At 51.3% G+C, this 17,214-nt stretch overlaps 1 protein-coding gene, 1 non-coding gene and 1 pseudogene across 2 annotated transcripts in view; 2 read left to right on the top strand and 1 right to left on the bottom strand.

Annotated features, from left to right (window-relative positions):
- The window catches only part of XPO4 (exportin 4), a 66,017-nt gene extending 49,271 nt beyond the window's left edge, over positions 1-16,746 (bottom strand). Inside the window, exons 1-4 of the mRNA XM_023530716.1 lie at positions 16,729-16,746; positions 12,651-12,756; positions 7,635-7,776; positions 4,127-4,265 (exon numbers count right to left, since the gene is read on the bottom strand). Coding sequence (XP_023386484.1) covers positions 4,127-4,265; positions 7,635-7,776; positions 12,651-12,744 — 375 coding nt within the window. The 5' untranslated portion in view covers positions 12,745-12,756; positions 16,729-16,746. The remainder of the gene's footprint in view (positions 1-4,126; positions 4,266-7,634; positions 7,777-12,650; positions 12,757-16,728) is intronic.
- On the top strand, positions 8,831-8,903 carry TRNAV-CAC. The gene has a single exon. It is a non-coding gene; the product is annotated as a tRNA-Val (tRNA).
- Positions 8,913-9,028, top strand: LOC111739681 (annotated as a pseudogene).
- Positions 16,747-17,214: the final 468 nt, after the last annotated feature.

Genomic DNA, 17,214 nt, shown 5'->3' on the forward strand with positions numbered 1-17,214 from the left:
AACACACAACGTATTCCCTGCATTTTTAGCTGTTGATAAACTGTGCAAAGAAAATGTAAACAAGCAAAACAAGTAGGAGCCATTCGATGAGGCCTCAAGGTCATAAGACAGTCTGACCTGCTCTCTCGCTGAAGTACCGAATAGTCACAAGGTAATTCACTGACAACTAAGCGACTACTGTCTTCACGTTAGTCCTACGGCAGCTTTGTCATTTCTAGTAAAATCCACTCATTTCATAATAGTGAAAAAATACCCCAGAGGTAACTTGTCTTACTCACCAGCCTCCTGTCACAAGCACAAGACACTCAAACACTAAGTCCAGCTGACAAGACTCATTCAGAGAGAGGGACTGTCTCGTAACAGCCCGGCTCTAACGCCGGGAGCTCGGAGACCAAGAATAAACTTTATGAAAGGCGGCCGTACACGCAGCAGGCTTCCAGCTGCCCCTCTAAGCAAACTTCAGTGACACCTGTGATGAGAGGCGAAGCTGGCTGTCACGTCCAGGAGCACTGCTGTGGGCCAGGGAATTTCTCACCCACTTCTCTGTCGTGGTGACGAGGAAGAAAGGCGGCTCAAATGCCAAACTGAATAGCTTCAAAAGTGATTTAACGTACACCTATTACTTTCAAAGGAAATGAAACACACACGCAGTAGATTAAAACTTTGGCCTGAACGTTAGTTTAAAATAAACAACGCAGCTACTTTCCTTAGAAGTAGGGTCTCGTGTCTGCTCCTCTCCAATTAGGAGACGGTGGATCCGACACCGGCAAACGGAGATGAAGTAACCCCAGTACCCCCTCCAACCTCAGAAGGAAAACCAGCCCGCCGCAGAGGAGCAGGAAGCCACGGGCCAGACTAGCAGCTCCAAGGTCAGACGCGACCCACGGGAAGCTGCACTGTGTCTAGAAGGAAGAGTCTCCCTAGGAGACGCCCGTGATGGACACCGTCCCGTACGCTCCCTGGAGAGTGCGGAGCCACCACCCACGCCGCGAAGCCTTAGAGGAGAGCGGATGTTTTGGGTTTTGATTTTTCAACACACAATTGGTTTTCGCTCATAGTAACAGCATAAACACTTCCGGCTTTCCATAATTAACTATTTTTTTAAAGAAAAAGGGATGATCTAATAGAGTTCGAGCCCCAAGGCCGACACAGGGTGTGAGGCCAGCAGGGGAGGAGCGCCCGCTGAGGGCTGCCTTCTCCTCACAGGAACCGTGTGTGCTGGGCTGTGCGCTACGCTGCCCGAGCTCCCCCAAACACGTACGCCAGACCGGCGCCTCAGGAAAAGAGGGGGGCACCGGACCACGTGCAGTTTCTGGCCAATGGGAGTTCACCACCTGACTTAACGCGTGAGGTCAATCCTTTCCCCGCCTAAAACCACCAGGTCAATTATCTCTTCTTTTCAAATGTCTCTAAAATCACCTCTCTGCAGAAAGTTTCTGGCCCACACTCCATCGCTGTTCTCACTTTCTCATTCTACTTTCTTATCAAAGTTTAAACCTCCCTCCCACTGCTGCTCACGCCTCTGAGACTAAGAAAACCTCCCGTCTAGAACATTCCCGCACATCCTCAACAGCCTGAGCGAGAGAGAGAGAGAGAGACAGAGAGAGCGACGGAGAGAGAGGACGATCTGTTTAAATGCTTTCCTGGTCTGCAACGTCAACATCGTTTTAGACCTGCAGGTGAGGACAAGCAGGGGCCCCCGGTGGCCCTGAGCCTGCCATGTGACTCCAGGAGTGCCTTTTAGTGTGATGCATCCAGTGCAGCCGCCACACTAAACTCACCCGGCAATCTCGACATTAAATTCTACCTCCCATCACTGACTTTCTCCTGCCATAAGAGGTTCCTAACCCCGTTAGAAGAAACTCAACTTTAAAAACGTGCTTCTGTTTGGAAAATTTCAAGAGGACGCTACTCGGCCGCCATTCCCCAGGGCGCGCACCACGGATGGAGCCAAGTCCTGTCTAACAGCCACGAGTGCTCCAGCCGTTCTCAGAACATCTGGGACTTCAGCGGCCCAAAAAGGTCCGAATGCCAGGTCGCGCTGGGACGATGCTAGCGCGCCGACCGCCCCGGGGAGCGGAAGCGGGAACACGTCCCTGCGTGAGCGCACACTCCTGAGAGCTGGGGACAGCTGCCTTCTGCCTCGGGGCTCCAAGAAGCTGCCTGTGGGGGTGGGGACAGGCACAGAAGCTCTCCTGCCACGCTGAAGCCTCGGCAGACACGATCGCCAAACTAGCAAGGGAGAGGCATCAGTCGGATGTGCGTGGGTGCCAACGAGTCTGCGTCCCTCGAGTTTAAACCCTGGTCAGTCACAAGGAGCTGGACTCCCTCACTGCGAATGTCACATGACACAACGGGTCCTTAAGCGAATCTCAAACGTGGAGAAGGCCTGGCTCCGAGCAGCAGGGGCTGGGGTGACACTCTGAGCAACAGCCCGGCCCCGGGAGGCTCCCCCTGGGTCCTGGCTCCTCAGTGCCAGCCTTGTCTTCCCTCAGCCACCAGTGACGGCCACCACTGGACTGTACACCTGGACACTGGCAACAAAAATCCAGCCCAACAACAGACTCCCGCCCGGCAGCTGAGGCAGGTGACCCCGAAGCACAGCCACGCATGTCCGCAACAAAGCATGTCACCAGAGCGAGGCCATGCCCACAGCCTGACCACCGGTGTGACAATGCACGCAGGAAGAGCGGTTCCTCCCCACTGTCGCCTCTGGTAGCCCCCGGGGACTGACTGACAACACGAGGCCAACCGGCATCAGTCCTGCATACTGAAGCTGTTCATCTCCGGCCAGCCTCTACGTGTGCAGGACTCAGACCACGGGAGGAAGGCGCTTTCACCTGGACCTCTGAGTACCACGGTCTCTGGAACGACACTGTCCAACATGGCGGCCCTGGCTAACCACACGTCTACTTGACTATCAAATAAATATAGTACTTATAATCCAGTTCCTCAGTCACACCAGCCACATGTGCTCGAGATGCTCAAATGCCACACGTGGCCGGCACCGTGGCCCAGATGGCTGGGCCTCCTGGGACACGCCGGGCACCGCATAGAACACAGACCCAAAGCAAAGCAGAAGCGTCCATGTGCTGACTGCACCGGCCATTCACGGAGCTGTCGCTCTAGTGGGTGCAGCCATGCTGGTGAAGCGCCCAGCAAAGCCGGCAAGGACGACGAGCAGGCGTGTGCACACTGGTGAGCTCCACGGGGGAGCAGAAGTCCCCAGGGCGCGCAGACCACTTCAAGGCTGGACGGCTGGCTGCCGGCTCCCCCAGGCAGGCCTGCAGCTCAGCGCAGGGTCCCGGGCAGACTGCAGGGCAGCGGCTGGGGCGGAGGGGTGAGTACACACCTGCGTGTGGGAGAGGCACGGGCAGCACGGCCCCCACCCCCACCGACGTGGCTAAAAACACATGCTCACGAGGGCCGCGGAGTGACTCGCAGAGCTGCAAGACGCACAGCCTCCCACGGGCGTCTTTCGGATGGGTCAGAAACTGGGAAAGGGGAACCGGACCCAACACAGAGAATCAGAGCAGCCTATGCCACCAGGCCAGTGCCACGCACATCGGGGCCCCGCAGCTCCAGCCCAGGTTCCCGGCTGAGGACAGACACCAGTCCCCAAGACCTGCAGCCGACAGGGTGGCCGTGACCGAAGACTCACTCTGCAGGCACGAAGGGTTCCCGAGGGGCGGACAGGAGACTGGCAGGGGAGGACCCCTTGGGCCCCCGAGTGACTCAGCCTCGCGGCTGTGCGGCTGGCGGTCAGACACCACGCACAGCGCACGCGGGCGGGCACACGGTGGCCTGACGTCAGGTTTCGTTCCCCATTCCATCCAAACAGCTCTGTCGTCGCTGGCAGCTGTCAAAGGTTCATCAAAATGGAGGAAGCTGCGCAACGGGGGGGACGCGGCTAACGCTGTGACATTCTACGCCATTGAAACGGAGACCACGACCGCTACAGCGCCGCACGGAACAGGGGCGAACAGGAAGGCGGAGCAGACCCGCCGGGGCACGTGCCCGTGGAGAACAGGAGGCGAGCACACGAGCAGGCGGCGTCTGCCTCTCCGTCCAGTGGTCCACGCCGGCTGCAGCTGCCGACGCCGGGCACTGCAGGCAGCACACTCACCACCGTGGGGTTGCCGCTGCTGATCAGCTGGCTGACTTCATGGAAAATGCTCTTGCAGTCGATGGACTTATCGAGCGAGCCCCGTTTCACGATCACCGCGACTGCCAACAGGATCTGCTCCCGGACGTACTTCTGGAGGCTGCAAAACACAAAAATCAAGTTGAGACTTTACATACACCTGATACGAAACACCCCCAAGTTCCTCCATGCGCCTGACGCCCCTAATAGCATGCTTACACCTGAGTACAGCGTAGCCTGCTGGTGATGCACAGACTCCAGAGCCAGAAGACCTGGGTGCGAATCCACACCCCACAAGCAATTGGCTATGTGACCCTCGGTGAGAAACGCCTTGAGCCTCCCTCGGTTTTCTTGGCCGTGAAACGGGGATAATGGCAGCATGTGGTCACAAGGACCCGATGTCCTGAAAACTGTGCCCGGTACATACCGGCACTAAGCTGCTCAGGCAGTGTAGGCAAGGGTGAGTCAGTGCACTAAAAGCCAGGTCAAGAGTCTACCAGTGAAGAGAGAAATTCTGACCTCATCTCCAACGAGCAGTATGACCTGAAACCCATTCCCTCTGATGTGGAAAGGCAGGCGGCATGCTGCCATCGAGAACACAGATTCTAGAACCCCTGGAGAACCTCGCCTCCAAGCCCTGGCCCTCGGGGGGGAACATGCTACAAAGCCCATTAGACCACAAGGGCAGAGAGGTTCAGCTGCCTTTCACGACCATCTCATAAAGGTAAGGTTCAGAAAACCTAACTCTGAACTTCACAATCCAGCCTCTACAATGCCACAGGGCACGACCACCATGTGCCCTTGGGATAAAACCCAAATCCCTTAACCTGGCTGACGAGCGGTGGGACACCCCCAATTCACCTGCTGTCCAACATGGTTGTAACAGAGCTTTCTTTTACTCTGAGAAGTGTCCCCATTTGGACATAAATGACATGGTGACCCACTCCGAAGGTGCCTCCTGGCTGGTACCTGCTCCCTTCCCTCGCGCCCCTTCCACGTGGACTCAGAACCACAGACGCCCTGAACGCCTTCACTTCCTGGCACCAGGTTCTCCCCTTTCCAGGCCCCCTGCCAAGACCACGATGCCACTCTGTGCCGATGGCATTCCCTGAGCAATTCTCTGACAGTTCACTGTGAGAACACGAGGCCTCTGTCACCAGGAGTTGAATCGTCTCCCCGATCGGCCACCAGTTCTGCCTGTTTCTGCAGCCCGCGGGAACGAGCACTCCCTGCCACATGACAGGCATCTACTGGACCCGCGTCCCTGTGTCCAGACCGAAGTGGAAGGACCTTGTCACAACACAGAGCTGACGCGTACACTAAGCCCACAAGCACAGAGGTCTCACCCTGGAGAGCAGTGCGAGCGGGCCAAGGCGCGCTCCGTGCTTCTGGGGGACACAGCGGTTTCAGACACGCGGACCAAAGGAAACGCACAGAGAGCTGAGCGCTCAGGCCAGGCGCGGACACGAAGCTGTCAACACCTACACTAACAAGAATCAAAACTTACTGGGAGAACGAATAACAACAGCTAACATTTATCGAGTGCTTATGACATGCGATACTTTAACTTCGCAAAAATTAACACATTCAATCCTCACAACAATCTTTAGAGTAAAATAATGTTACTCACTCTAATAATCAGAAAATTAATGCACAGGGTGGTTCAATAACTTGCGCAAGGCCACAGAGTCAGTAAGTGGCAGAAGCGGGATTCGGTCCCCTTCCCAACTATGACGCTATACTGCTTGCCGCTTTAAAAAAATTATCCTCTGCTATCCTATAATCCAAAATCCTATACAGATTTTGTCTTCATCGGGAGAAAAAAGTAGGAAAAAAAGAAAATTCTGTGCACGAAGCGGGAGGTGCACAATGGCATGTATGCGCAACGTGACAGCCTCTGGGACTCGGCCTGTGCACAACGCCCAGTCGCGACCCGCCTCTAGCCCACACTGTGGCACGTTCTCCAAGATGCAGACGTCTGCATTATGAAGGACGAAGAGGTAGATCATTCTAGATTAAGGAGACCAGAGAGGCATGGCAACTGAGTACAACGTATACCCTGTGGTTAAATCCAGGATCAAAAAAATGATCTACAAAGAAGGAAAAGCACAGAAGTGGCATTATTCAGATGTCTGGGGCAATCGGCACGTGGCATCAGAGTCACGTGGGTAACAGAGATGTGGCAGCTCTACCCAAGTACCGAGGTGATGCCCTCAGGGGACACACGCTCTGAGACGGCCAAGGGCAGACGCAGACACGCGCAAGGGAAATCAGATGTGACCAACGGCAGTTGGGCCTCTCCTAGGGCGCGTGCATACTCACGGTGCCACTGTTCATGAGAAAATACACAAGGGGACAATTTCGCTGGGGAGGCCTACAACAACTCTAAAAGAGCTTCTGAACTAATCAATAACATTTAAGGGTGAGATCACATGTTTGAGTCTACCAAGAGACACAGACTTCAGTGCTCCCCACGCTGGGGGGACTGTGATAAATGAGCAGCACCAGGGCAAGCTGGTGTCACATCCATGCCCTCATCAAAAACCAAAACCTGAAATAAAGAAAAAGAAAGGTTTGAAACTGGGGCCTCTGTTTCTCATTCCGTTCAGAGCAGAAGAAATGAGCCATTCCATCTGCTCACACGCACGTGCGCCCTCCCACCTACAGAGCGAGCAGCCGAGCCCGGCGGGCTGACACATAAACCTTGGCTTTGCCTCTCGCGCAGTTTCTACATGTAGAGCCATCAGCACCCGCCGCGTGCTGAAGCCACACCGTGGTCCTACTGAATGTCACTGACCGAAGCTGCCAGCGAGCTTAGGGAGACCGAGGATAGAACAGCGTGCTCTGAATCATCTTGAAGTCTGTGCACGTGCCCCGCCGTCATGTGACCCTCCCAGGACCAGCATCTCTGAACACACGCCACCTTCCCAGTGACTGCAGCAACCAGCATCTGCGCAGTGAGTGCGGACCGTGCACACGCGACATGCACGGTCTCTCCTTACAGGAAGGCTCGCTATCCAGGGGGCTGTAAACTGAGTCTCCCTGGAAGCTGTGTGGCTGGTGACTGTCCTCGCGTTTACAGAAAAGACCACAGAGCAGCAGGTGTGCGCAGTCTCAGAGTGCTGTGACACGGTGTGTGCTGTGACATGGTGTGTGCTGTGACAGGCGGCTGCGCTTCCCTGGGCCTCAGCCTGACCTCTCTCCGTGGGGGCCATGGAGAGACCAGGTGCTGTCCCATGCAGCCCTGCCACAGCCCTGCTGCAGTCCTAGGCTGCCGCAAGGCGCCCGCTCGTCCCCCGACACTCCCCAAGCTGACGGCCGGCCGAGGGAGCCCGCGGCTGGCTTTCGCTCAAACCGCCACCTTCGCACTGAGCAAAGGCACAAAGCCAACGTCCAGCGCGCTCCTTCCGCAGCAGCGACCCGAGCCAGGCGAGCTCAGGCCGCGGAGCGCAGAGCCCGCCCCGGCCCGGCGGACCCCTCCGGCACCTACTTGGGCCTCTGCAGGACGTAGGTGAGAAGGGACGTTCGCAGCGACTCGATGCTGCCTCTGTCCAGCAGGATCCACTCGCGGACGACCGCCTCCATGATGGCCGTGGCGGCCTGGAAGAGCACGTAGTCCACTTTGCTCGTCTCTGGGGAGGAGAGCAGACACTTCCTGTGAGCAGCACTCCACCTCCCCGACGCCTCCGTTGGTTAATTTAAAACAACTTTTCAGACAAGGAACGGGACGGTTACCTGCTCTTTTTTTATCCAGTACCACAAAGAGGTTAGTCCCTCTCAGAAGACACCTCAGGCAGGTGGCAGCTAATCATCGATCACAACTGTCACAAACTTTCCTCACCTCTCTTCAACTGTTACTTCCAAAGCATGAGGAACTAAAAAATAACACAGCTTTAAAAAAATAAAAATAAAGCAATCAGAACATTTTCTAAGAGATTCTCACCCTGTGCAAAACAGAGCTTTGTATCTGCAGAATCCCTTAATAAGCCAGTCCTTGAACGTTACTATTTGTGGTGAGCCATGCTGTTAAAATATTTCAGTTTGTTACAAAACCAAGCTTTCAGCAGGATGACCCATCTCCAATAGCAAATTTGGAAATAAACACTATCACTGTTAGGTTATTTTTCTCAAAATGTTAAAAAAAAAAAGTCGCATTTACACAAGGTGAGAAGTTCTTGTGAATTTTCTGATTGCAATACTGATCGAACTGAGTAAATCCCAAAGCTACACTTGGAGAGAGCCAACCTTAACTATCGAGTTATAGCATCTGAACCCAAAACTGAATCAGGAGAGGGAAAAACAGAAAATTAACATACGTAAAAAGTATTCTATATTAATTTTCTATTTTTCTTTGATTCACCACTATGATCAGTTTCCAGACAGCATTGGCAAAAGGGAGAGAGTCGAAACAAAGTCAGGAAAAAGTGGAAATTTTCTGAAGCTCTGAAAAATACACATCGTGTGAAATCCATGCCTGCAGGCCGTTTGCCCCAATCACGAGGCATGCGTCTCTGAAAGCCACGAGCAGCCCGCCCCAGCGCGAGCCAACCTTCGGGATTTATCTGGGGTGTGTGACGTGCAGCCAGGCACACGTTCCCTGTTCTCACCGAGCTCGGGGCACTTAGAATCTTACGACTGATCGTGACACAATTAGCTATCATTGTGAGAAAAGGGATGCCCGGACGTGGCTCCATGGTGCAGTGATGAGCACGTCTGCTCCACATGCAGGAGGTCCTGGGTTCGCGCCCCAGTGGAGCCACGGCCCATGGTCTACGGCTACACCGCCCTGAATAAGCCTGATGTCAGATCTCAGAAGCTAAGCAGGGTCGGGCCTGGTCAGTACTTGGATGGGAGACCACCTAGGAAGACCGGGTGCTGCAGGCATAAATAATAATAAATAATAAAGAAAAAGAAAAAAGGGAGCCCTACACAAATTCCTACTGCGTTAGGCGGCTGCCTAGGGGTTTTGAAAATACCAAAACTAATGAGAGGAACGAATTTGGACCTTTCCTTAAGTTTTATTATTCCACGCTATCTCAAACGTGAGTTCTGAGACGATCATCAAAATACAAAACTTAGAAACCTCAAAATATAATCAATAGATAAAGCAACAGCTTCCAAAAAAGTAAACTTATTTAAGTGTTCTATTCAAAGAAGGTCTGAAACAGAAGCCAGCTCCACCTGCTTAGATCACTTAAGGAGACGTATGGCCGTGCTCCACAAAGGTCACGCAAATGATCTCTCACTAGAAATCTCTCTTTAAAAGAAAATGGTGGTTGCCTGCCGATCTTCATATCTTCACATTACAACAGTAAAAATCTTAAGGACAAAAAACCTAAAATCCTTAACCATGGATTTTAATGAGAAAGCAAAATCTCAGGGACTCACAGGACTTTAGAAACTGAGCTGCGGAGCGCGTCTGCTTCAACCCCGCATCTTAAAGCTGAAGGGGCTGATGCACCAGGAGACCGCGAGAGGAGGGTCAAGGTCGCGAGCTGCTGCGCCTTGACTGCGTCCCCTGAGCAGCGCTGCCCCCAGCCTGACTGCATACGCCCAGGACAAGCACCTTCTGGCTTTCCAGAGGCAGGGAACACGCTCACTTCCAACTGTGCTGGGAACAGACTGCACAGAAAGTGAATGACCCTCCAGAGTTTTCAAGGTACCTCTTTTCCTTAGTCACCTCTGTCTGGTAGTGAATGAAGACCCCTACGTCACTCTTCCCGTAAGAAACTGCTTCTGAGAATGGAAGAATCTGGAAGAATTTTCTTAAGCTAATAAATCACTCTCTTTCATGAACACAAGGAGCTCCCAACACACTGAGAATTTCTAACTCTCTGGGAGGGTCTCCTGCTGACCAGGGCGCGGTCTGGATGATCAATTGTTTGAGGCCACTTTAGCAGGATGCTTTCGCTTCCTACCACACGCAGTAACATTCTAAGTAATTATGTTAAAAAATGCATTTGTATCTTGTCAGCCATCTGAGTCTACACAGGGCCATGAAGACAAAAGGTGAAGTGAAGCAAATGGCAAGAAAGAAAAAGCACTCCCTGCGCTCTGATTACAAAATGCTTTAAAAAGAAAAATAACACCCTAGGAGTAAGCCCCAGAGGTCAGCGATGACAGTCATCTCTCTCACCTTCAAGCATAGGCGTCACGGGCCCCAAAGTCGGCCGAATGACAGACACACACACACCCCCGACAGTCAGGCCCCATTTCATTCCGCTGAAGCTACTCTGGAGATGGGAAGTGAAAGACACCCATCCCTCCCTGACACAACACCGCGACGCTGGCTCCGGAAATGCTGGCCAGCCACCCGCCGGGAGGACAGCGGCCCACTAAGGGGAGTGGGAGGGACGCCTGACCCTGCGATCCCAGGGAGCTCCCGGGCGCCAGAGACAAATGCGCAAGCAGCATGCAACATGCACACGCGCGTGTGCACACGGAAAAGAGCAAGACAGTTAAAGCCAGATGACAACAAAGGGTAAGAGGAGGAAGAAACGAGGGTAAATGAGAAACATAATCGCACTTAAGTCAGAAGCGGGAGGAAGCATTTTAAGGGGCCAGAAAGGGAAGCATGGAAGAGAAAGTCTCCCCTTCATGAGAATGTCCCACCCAAGCGCTCCACAAACGACACGCAGTCCCCAGATGAGAACGTGGACATTCTGAATTGCGATTGGCTGCCACTTGCATGAGAAGTCTTCTTAGAGGAAGGGACCCTTCTGTGCTGGTGGCTGAGTATGGAGCTACGAGACTGTCTGTGGGGTTCAGCCGCGAACATCAACGGAACACGGGGCTCTGCGGGACATTCGCGACTCTGCTCGTGACGCATGCACGTGACCGTAAGTAGTTAATGCTTCAAAACCAAACGGACTTCGAAAGCATGACTGGGGCTAACAACACTACTTTTAGGTATTTTAACAGGAAAACAAGAGTTTTCCAAAACGAGTTCAAATCGTAACAAAGCTTCATAAAAAATGCACCGTCGTAAAAGAGGAGCGTGGCACAAACAGACGCGCTCTGACAAAATGCTTACGACTCAGAGCGGCTGCGTCGCAGCCACCGCGGGTGGCGGCTGAGCTGCCCGGGGCCCTGGCCAGCGCGGTGGCCGCCTCCGCGCCACGGCCTCGCAGGCCCACGGCGGGCGCGGCCCCGGCATCCTGAGCAGTGATGCTGAGCTCGCGAGTACAATATTCTCCACGGGCATAAGATACATTTTTTAAATGCCAGAAACAAATTCACCCAAGTGTAAAAACTGACTGCTCAAAAAAAAAAAAAAAAGAAGAAGAAAAAACTGGGAACTTGCCGGTTGGGCATTAGGAGGCGGTCACCGCACTGTCCCCTCGCAGGGACCCGCTCCCAACCGGACAGAGCCGCCGCCAGCTGCTCGCAAACGAGTTTGAAAAGCTGTGTGGAATGCGGAGACGGGCAGTGACGTGTGCCTGACTGTCCATGAAGCGCTCTCGCACCTCAAGGCAGCCAGACCCGCTCCGCAAAGCGGCCCCGCGACTCCCAGCTCACAGGTGACACGGGCACAGGGAGGTTCAGTGACGCCCTCGAGCAGCAGGCACCGAGGGCCAGGGCGGCACGGCATCCACGCCAGCGCCCCTGCCGCCCGTTCTGAGCACCGCTGGCGGGCGACTCTCCCTGTGGGCTGCTCCAGGACACCAGGGCACTCACGAGCACGAGAGGAACAGGTCTCTCTGTTCCTAGTGCTCCACTACCTGGTTCTGCGGTCATGGAAAACGCAGCCTGTCAGAGCCTTACATACGGGCCACGAAAAATGGCTCCATTAAGAAAAACAGCCAATGATCATCGGATTATAAAATAACCACTGAAATCTCTTTTGCTATTACAGAAAAATGTGTAAGAGGCAGAAAACTATATATAACATAAATATAATATATACACTATGTGTGTGTGTGTGTGTGTGGTGTGTGGCTTAGACAATGCCATCTTTGGAAAGAGATCACTCTGTACATATGTCAGATATAAGGTACTCATAAAACACTTTTTACAAGAGTAAAATCCATGCTTCACTTTAGGGTACACGGTGATAACTACATAGAACTAACTAATATCCACTAAGAAAGCTGAGTACAAACGATGTGGTTAAAAAAAAAAGAATAAAACAAAAGAAAGAAAATGTAGAAATCTCCAAAAATAATCTTAATTTTAAAACACTGGGATAAGATATATTTCCTATAACAAATACCATGCTTGAAAGTAATTTTTAAAATATTAGATTTTTTTCTCTTAACAGCCTTCATGTTATGATCAATAATAAAACAAATTACTGAATGCTATATTTAGGGGAGGAAAATCAAAATTAAAAAAAAGTTTTCCATCTGGCCATACTGAATATCTTTAAAGCCACTTCAGTGGACTATTAACAAAAAACTTTAACTGTCCGAACCTGATTATTTTTAAAGAAATTTAAAATATCTAATGTTCAAGGTAGATAAATCAGATCTGGTTACACAAAAGCATTTTTTAAGTGAACACTTACCCAATATATGCTTGCACACTGCAAACGGTGACTTGGACTTCCTGAATGATAAGAATATGTGCTCTGCGTGCTGGCGCTGCTCGCTGCTGACCATGGACGGCGGGGCCTTTGCAGTTGGAGGGGAAACAAACAAGAACAGCACACGGCTTAACGACAACCTTGAACGGCAGCAACCCTTCCGCCCACGACAAGGGAAAATCCTTTCACTTTTGGGGGGGCAAGGGGAGAAGGTCTTCGCTTTAAGAACTATAAAATAAAGCTTCATAATAAATATTTAAAATACAATTTCAGAAAACAAGAAGAAATTCCTGGCAAGGTTTGGGTCAGAATCCTTTATGGTTGCCTACATTTTAGATATGATACTTATCTAACTTTTTTAAAAAAACCACAGATAACTTACTGCCTTTTATTCCAAAATATACCACTCTATCTAACTTGACCAAGTTCAAATAATTCTGAAATTCTTCGGCACTGCTGAAACTGAATCCAAAATTACCAAAAATTGATTTCTAAAAGCAATCCTTTAAGACAGAAGTAGTATCAGATAATCCTAGTTAAGGTTTGCTAAAACCATCATTAAACCAGAAAACTTAGGGAACAGTAAAACCTGGAATTCACAGAACTCCTATCTGAATAATAAATTAACCAGCCAGAAATGCCAGACATAGCTTAATAAAACAACTTCTCAAGTTTGCCCAGGTTTTGAAGTTCCATTTTGTTCTAACGATCTTTCTGCTAAAGAGAGTACCCTCTGAACTAGCCCTCCGCTCTCTAAGTGTACAGCCCCACTGTACTGTTTGGTCGTGCCTGACTCCCATGAAGACACTGCCCGTAAAGCCTACCAATCACCGTATCAGAATTCTCAACTTGGAAGAGCTGAAAAGGGGGGCGGATGGTTGGAAAATAAACCTTGTTACAGTAACGAACACAAAGTAGGGAAACCATAATTTCGACTCTATTTGAAGAATCTGGAAGATGAAACACATTTTGCGACCAAGTACATTGATCAACATTCGTTATAAACTATGTCAATTATGAAACACTAGTCATTCTAATTTCAGTTAAAACAGTAAAAAAAAAAAAAAAAAAAAAAAAAAAAAAGATGTACATCCAAGCAAAATTAACTAACTTTGATGCTCTGGCCTAAAGGAATTCTTAAAATTAAAGCCAATTCGGACTACTATTCTTAATGGTATAGCACCCTCTACAGCTCTCTAGATAGAAATGCAAGCATCTCCAATAAAGAACAGTTACATTCTTTAACACGTTATTAATAACAGTTATTAATAAACAGTGCTAAATATAAATATGCTTGTGCTTCCATTTGCAAATTCTGCATTCCCACCATTTTCCCTCATTCAACAAGATGAGTCTGTGTTTTGACAGGACATTTCGTCACGCACACATGCTGACTATGCCCTGAACACACTCAGCACGTTCGCAAACATCGCCTGCCACAGGTCACACTGCTGGGGATGCAGACCACCTCTGGAGTACCCAGGGGGGTTCTGAGTTATACACTCTTCCTTCTCATCATCCTTTGAAAGCACTACACAGGCATAATTCTGCAAATTAGTATGCCAGTTATTACACGAACAAAAATCGTTCCTGAAGCTAATGGTCTATGGACACCCTGATAGCCACATACTTAATAAAGTGCAGGTCTGAACACAATTTTCATATAACAAAGTAATGTTGCATTTATAAAATATCAGATTTCACAAACAATGAAGTATAATCAGAGAGAGAGAGGGAGAAAGGACCCCACCGATCCCCACAACCACCCCATGAGGTAGATACTCTCGTCCCCATTTTACACATGAGCCAACTTGTACCAGCCACAAACACATTATACTGACAGCCTCTGATTCACTCTCTAAAGATTTTAAGTTAATGATGAGAATCTGCTCAATTTTCAGTTTTCTCCCTTTTAAATGAGTGGGCTTTCCCTTCCCCACAATACTGCTGACTAGATACCTCGAACAACTCTTCAGCTAAAGCCAAATAAAAATCCAATAATAAATTTCAAAAACATTTTAACATATTGCTGAGCTCACAGTAAATCAGGGAACCCTCAGAACCTAGAGAGGAAGTAACAGCAGGGATCCCCAGATGCAGGCAAGCACACATGCGTGCACCCTAGAGGCACGTGGCAATCCTGCACTGTGGCAGCTGCCCAAAGTGTACAAGACAGAGAGACACAGTCTGGGCCCTCCTGGGGTGGGGATCTAACAGGACCTCCCTCCACATAAAGGGGCGTATCCTTCATAGAAGGATAAACGATTAAAAACAAGGGGTGGGATCATCACCCAAGAATTCTATCTCATGACTCCGTATTCTGTGACGAGAACCTGAACCAGCTTGTTTTACGAAAAGGATATGTGACAGTACTCTGCATTCTTTCATGACGTCTGTGTAAAAGTTTCTTGATAGCGTTCATAAGGGGACAAGTGTTAAAGGTAGGTGTATACATAAAGGTGATGAAAAAATTGTCTTGATCAGTCTATTTGGCATTTACAAATCTAAAAATGAAAATGACAATTACGAAGCATAGTATATGGCTATTTTCTCTCCATGGATATTACATGTCATCGATATTTTCAAAACTATTGTTTTGATGATTCTAAAGTAAGAAAAAGATCGGAATAATAAGAAAGACGCTATTAAAGATGCATCCGGGGTCGAGGACTAGCATTCACTGGGACAGCGGGGACGCAGCGAGCAGAAGGAACGACAGAGCCTCTCAGGGTCACCTGGAATCGGCCCAGAGACGAACACAGAGACACACAGCCCGACGTGGTCCCCTGCTGCCCACTGGCCCACTCGCCACGCAGGGCTATTCAAATTCACGAAAACTAAAAGCACGGTGCCTCGCTGCACGCACGTCCGCTGAACTGGAGTGCACGTGGGAACGCTGGGCTGGCAGCGGCTCCCGAAGGAGCTCGGCACGGGTCTACCGAGCGCTCCCCGCAGGCCACCGTGATTCGTGCTGCTCTGGTGCGTTATCTGATGCACTGCAGTACAAAATAACAGGTAACACTCAGAGGGCACCTCCCCTGTGCCCAGCACTGTAATAAACGCTTCCTTTAATGCAAAAGAAACCGTCTAATCTCGGCATTAACTCTGAGGCAGCTTTCATTTTCCCACTTTAGGGATGAAGAAACAGACACGCAGAGGTTAAATGACTTGCCAATGTCACACGGCCAGTCCCAGGCGAGCCAGGACGAACCCAGACGGTCTGGCTCCAGACCCCGGATGTCACGCCGCCGTCCCAGTCCCACCTTTTCGTGACCGTCCGCTGCTTCCTGATGCAGCAGGAGTGTGGCCTTCCCAACGTCTCACCTGGCTGGGCCCCTGTCACACGCTGTCGTTTCTGACGAGTTCTCTAGGCCCTGCCACAGGAGCCCTAAGACCAGGTCTCTGAAGCTACTAATCTTCTTCAAAGACTGCGGTCAGATAGTCTAATACTGAAACATGGGATGGACTAGAATGACATTTCTATTATTTTTTTCAGATAAGAGTTGAGAAAGTCTGAGCTCATACAAGCTGTTTGGGGGTCGCACCCCTCCCCCATATTCACTATCCTTTATCGCAAGCGTCCCCGGCACTGAAGACTGCAGAGTCAGGGACCTCCCTCTCATTCCCAACACCTTCGAGAGCCTCTTAGCTGGTCCCCAAACTGACACACACTGGAGTCTGGCAAAGGAGGCCGGAACTCATCACCTCCCACACCGCAGGAGTGGACCACACGGCTGGCTAGGCTCGGGACAGGTGAACCTCTTTCCAGAGGGGGCTGAGCAGGCTTTTTCTGGGACCGTGACCTCGCAGAGAGCCAGGCGAGATGACTGCAGAAAAGCGCCCAGGTGGGGGGCGGGGGACAGCACGTGATGCCCCCACGGCAGGGCAGGGGGCCCGTGAGCCCATGCAGAGGGGGCTCTAAGGAGCCGGAAGGAGGCTCAGGTGGAGGCCCTCATAGGCGCCAGCCGTCACCCAGCCCCAGTTTGACCCACCACCTTGGACCCACCTCCACGTGGCCTGTCCAGACACCTGAGTCCACAAATCACTGTCAGTCACTCACCACGTGCCAGGCGACGCGCTCGATGCTTCAGACGCATCACTGAGTCAGTGACGCACAAAAGCAGAGGCAGTCCCTGTCTTCAGGGAGCTTACGACCCAGTGGAGGCAACGATCGAAGAATGGAACGGCATCGAATGGCAGGTGGCATAACGTGACTAAAGCAGATGGAGCTATGAGAAAGAATTTACCCCCATTCAGAGCCCGGCTTCTCCGACCCTGCCTGAGACCCGAGGAACCGACCGATCCACAGGCCACAGAGGGGCGGGGTGAGCCACGCCAGGGGGCACAGGGGGTGCAGGAGCGTCAGGGTCCAGGAGGGGAGACAGCTGGGACGGACTGGAGCCCGGGGCCAGGATCACGCGTGTGGCCCACGCAGTCGCGAGGGCTCTGCTCCTCGGAGGGCCCGTGCTTGATCTCAAACTCCGCGGTCGCCCTCCTGAAAGTCTTAATGACTTCGCCCTTGAACCTGTGATTTGTAAGCGAAGAC

This window comes from Pteropus vampyrus, unplaced genomic scaffold (genome assembly GCF_000151845.1).
Source record: "Pteropus vampyrus isolate Shadow unplaced genomic scaffold, Pvam_2.0 Scaffold52, whole genome shotgun sequence".
In the NCBI taxonomy this organism is placed as follows: Eukaryota; Metazoa; Chordata; class Mammalia; order Chiroptera; family Pteropodidae; genus Pteropus; species Pteropus vampyrus.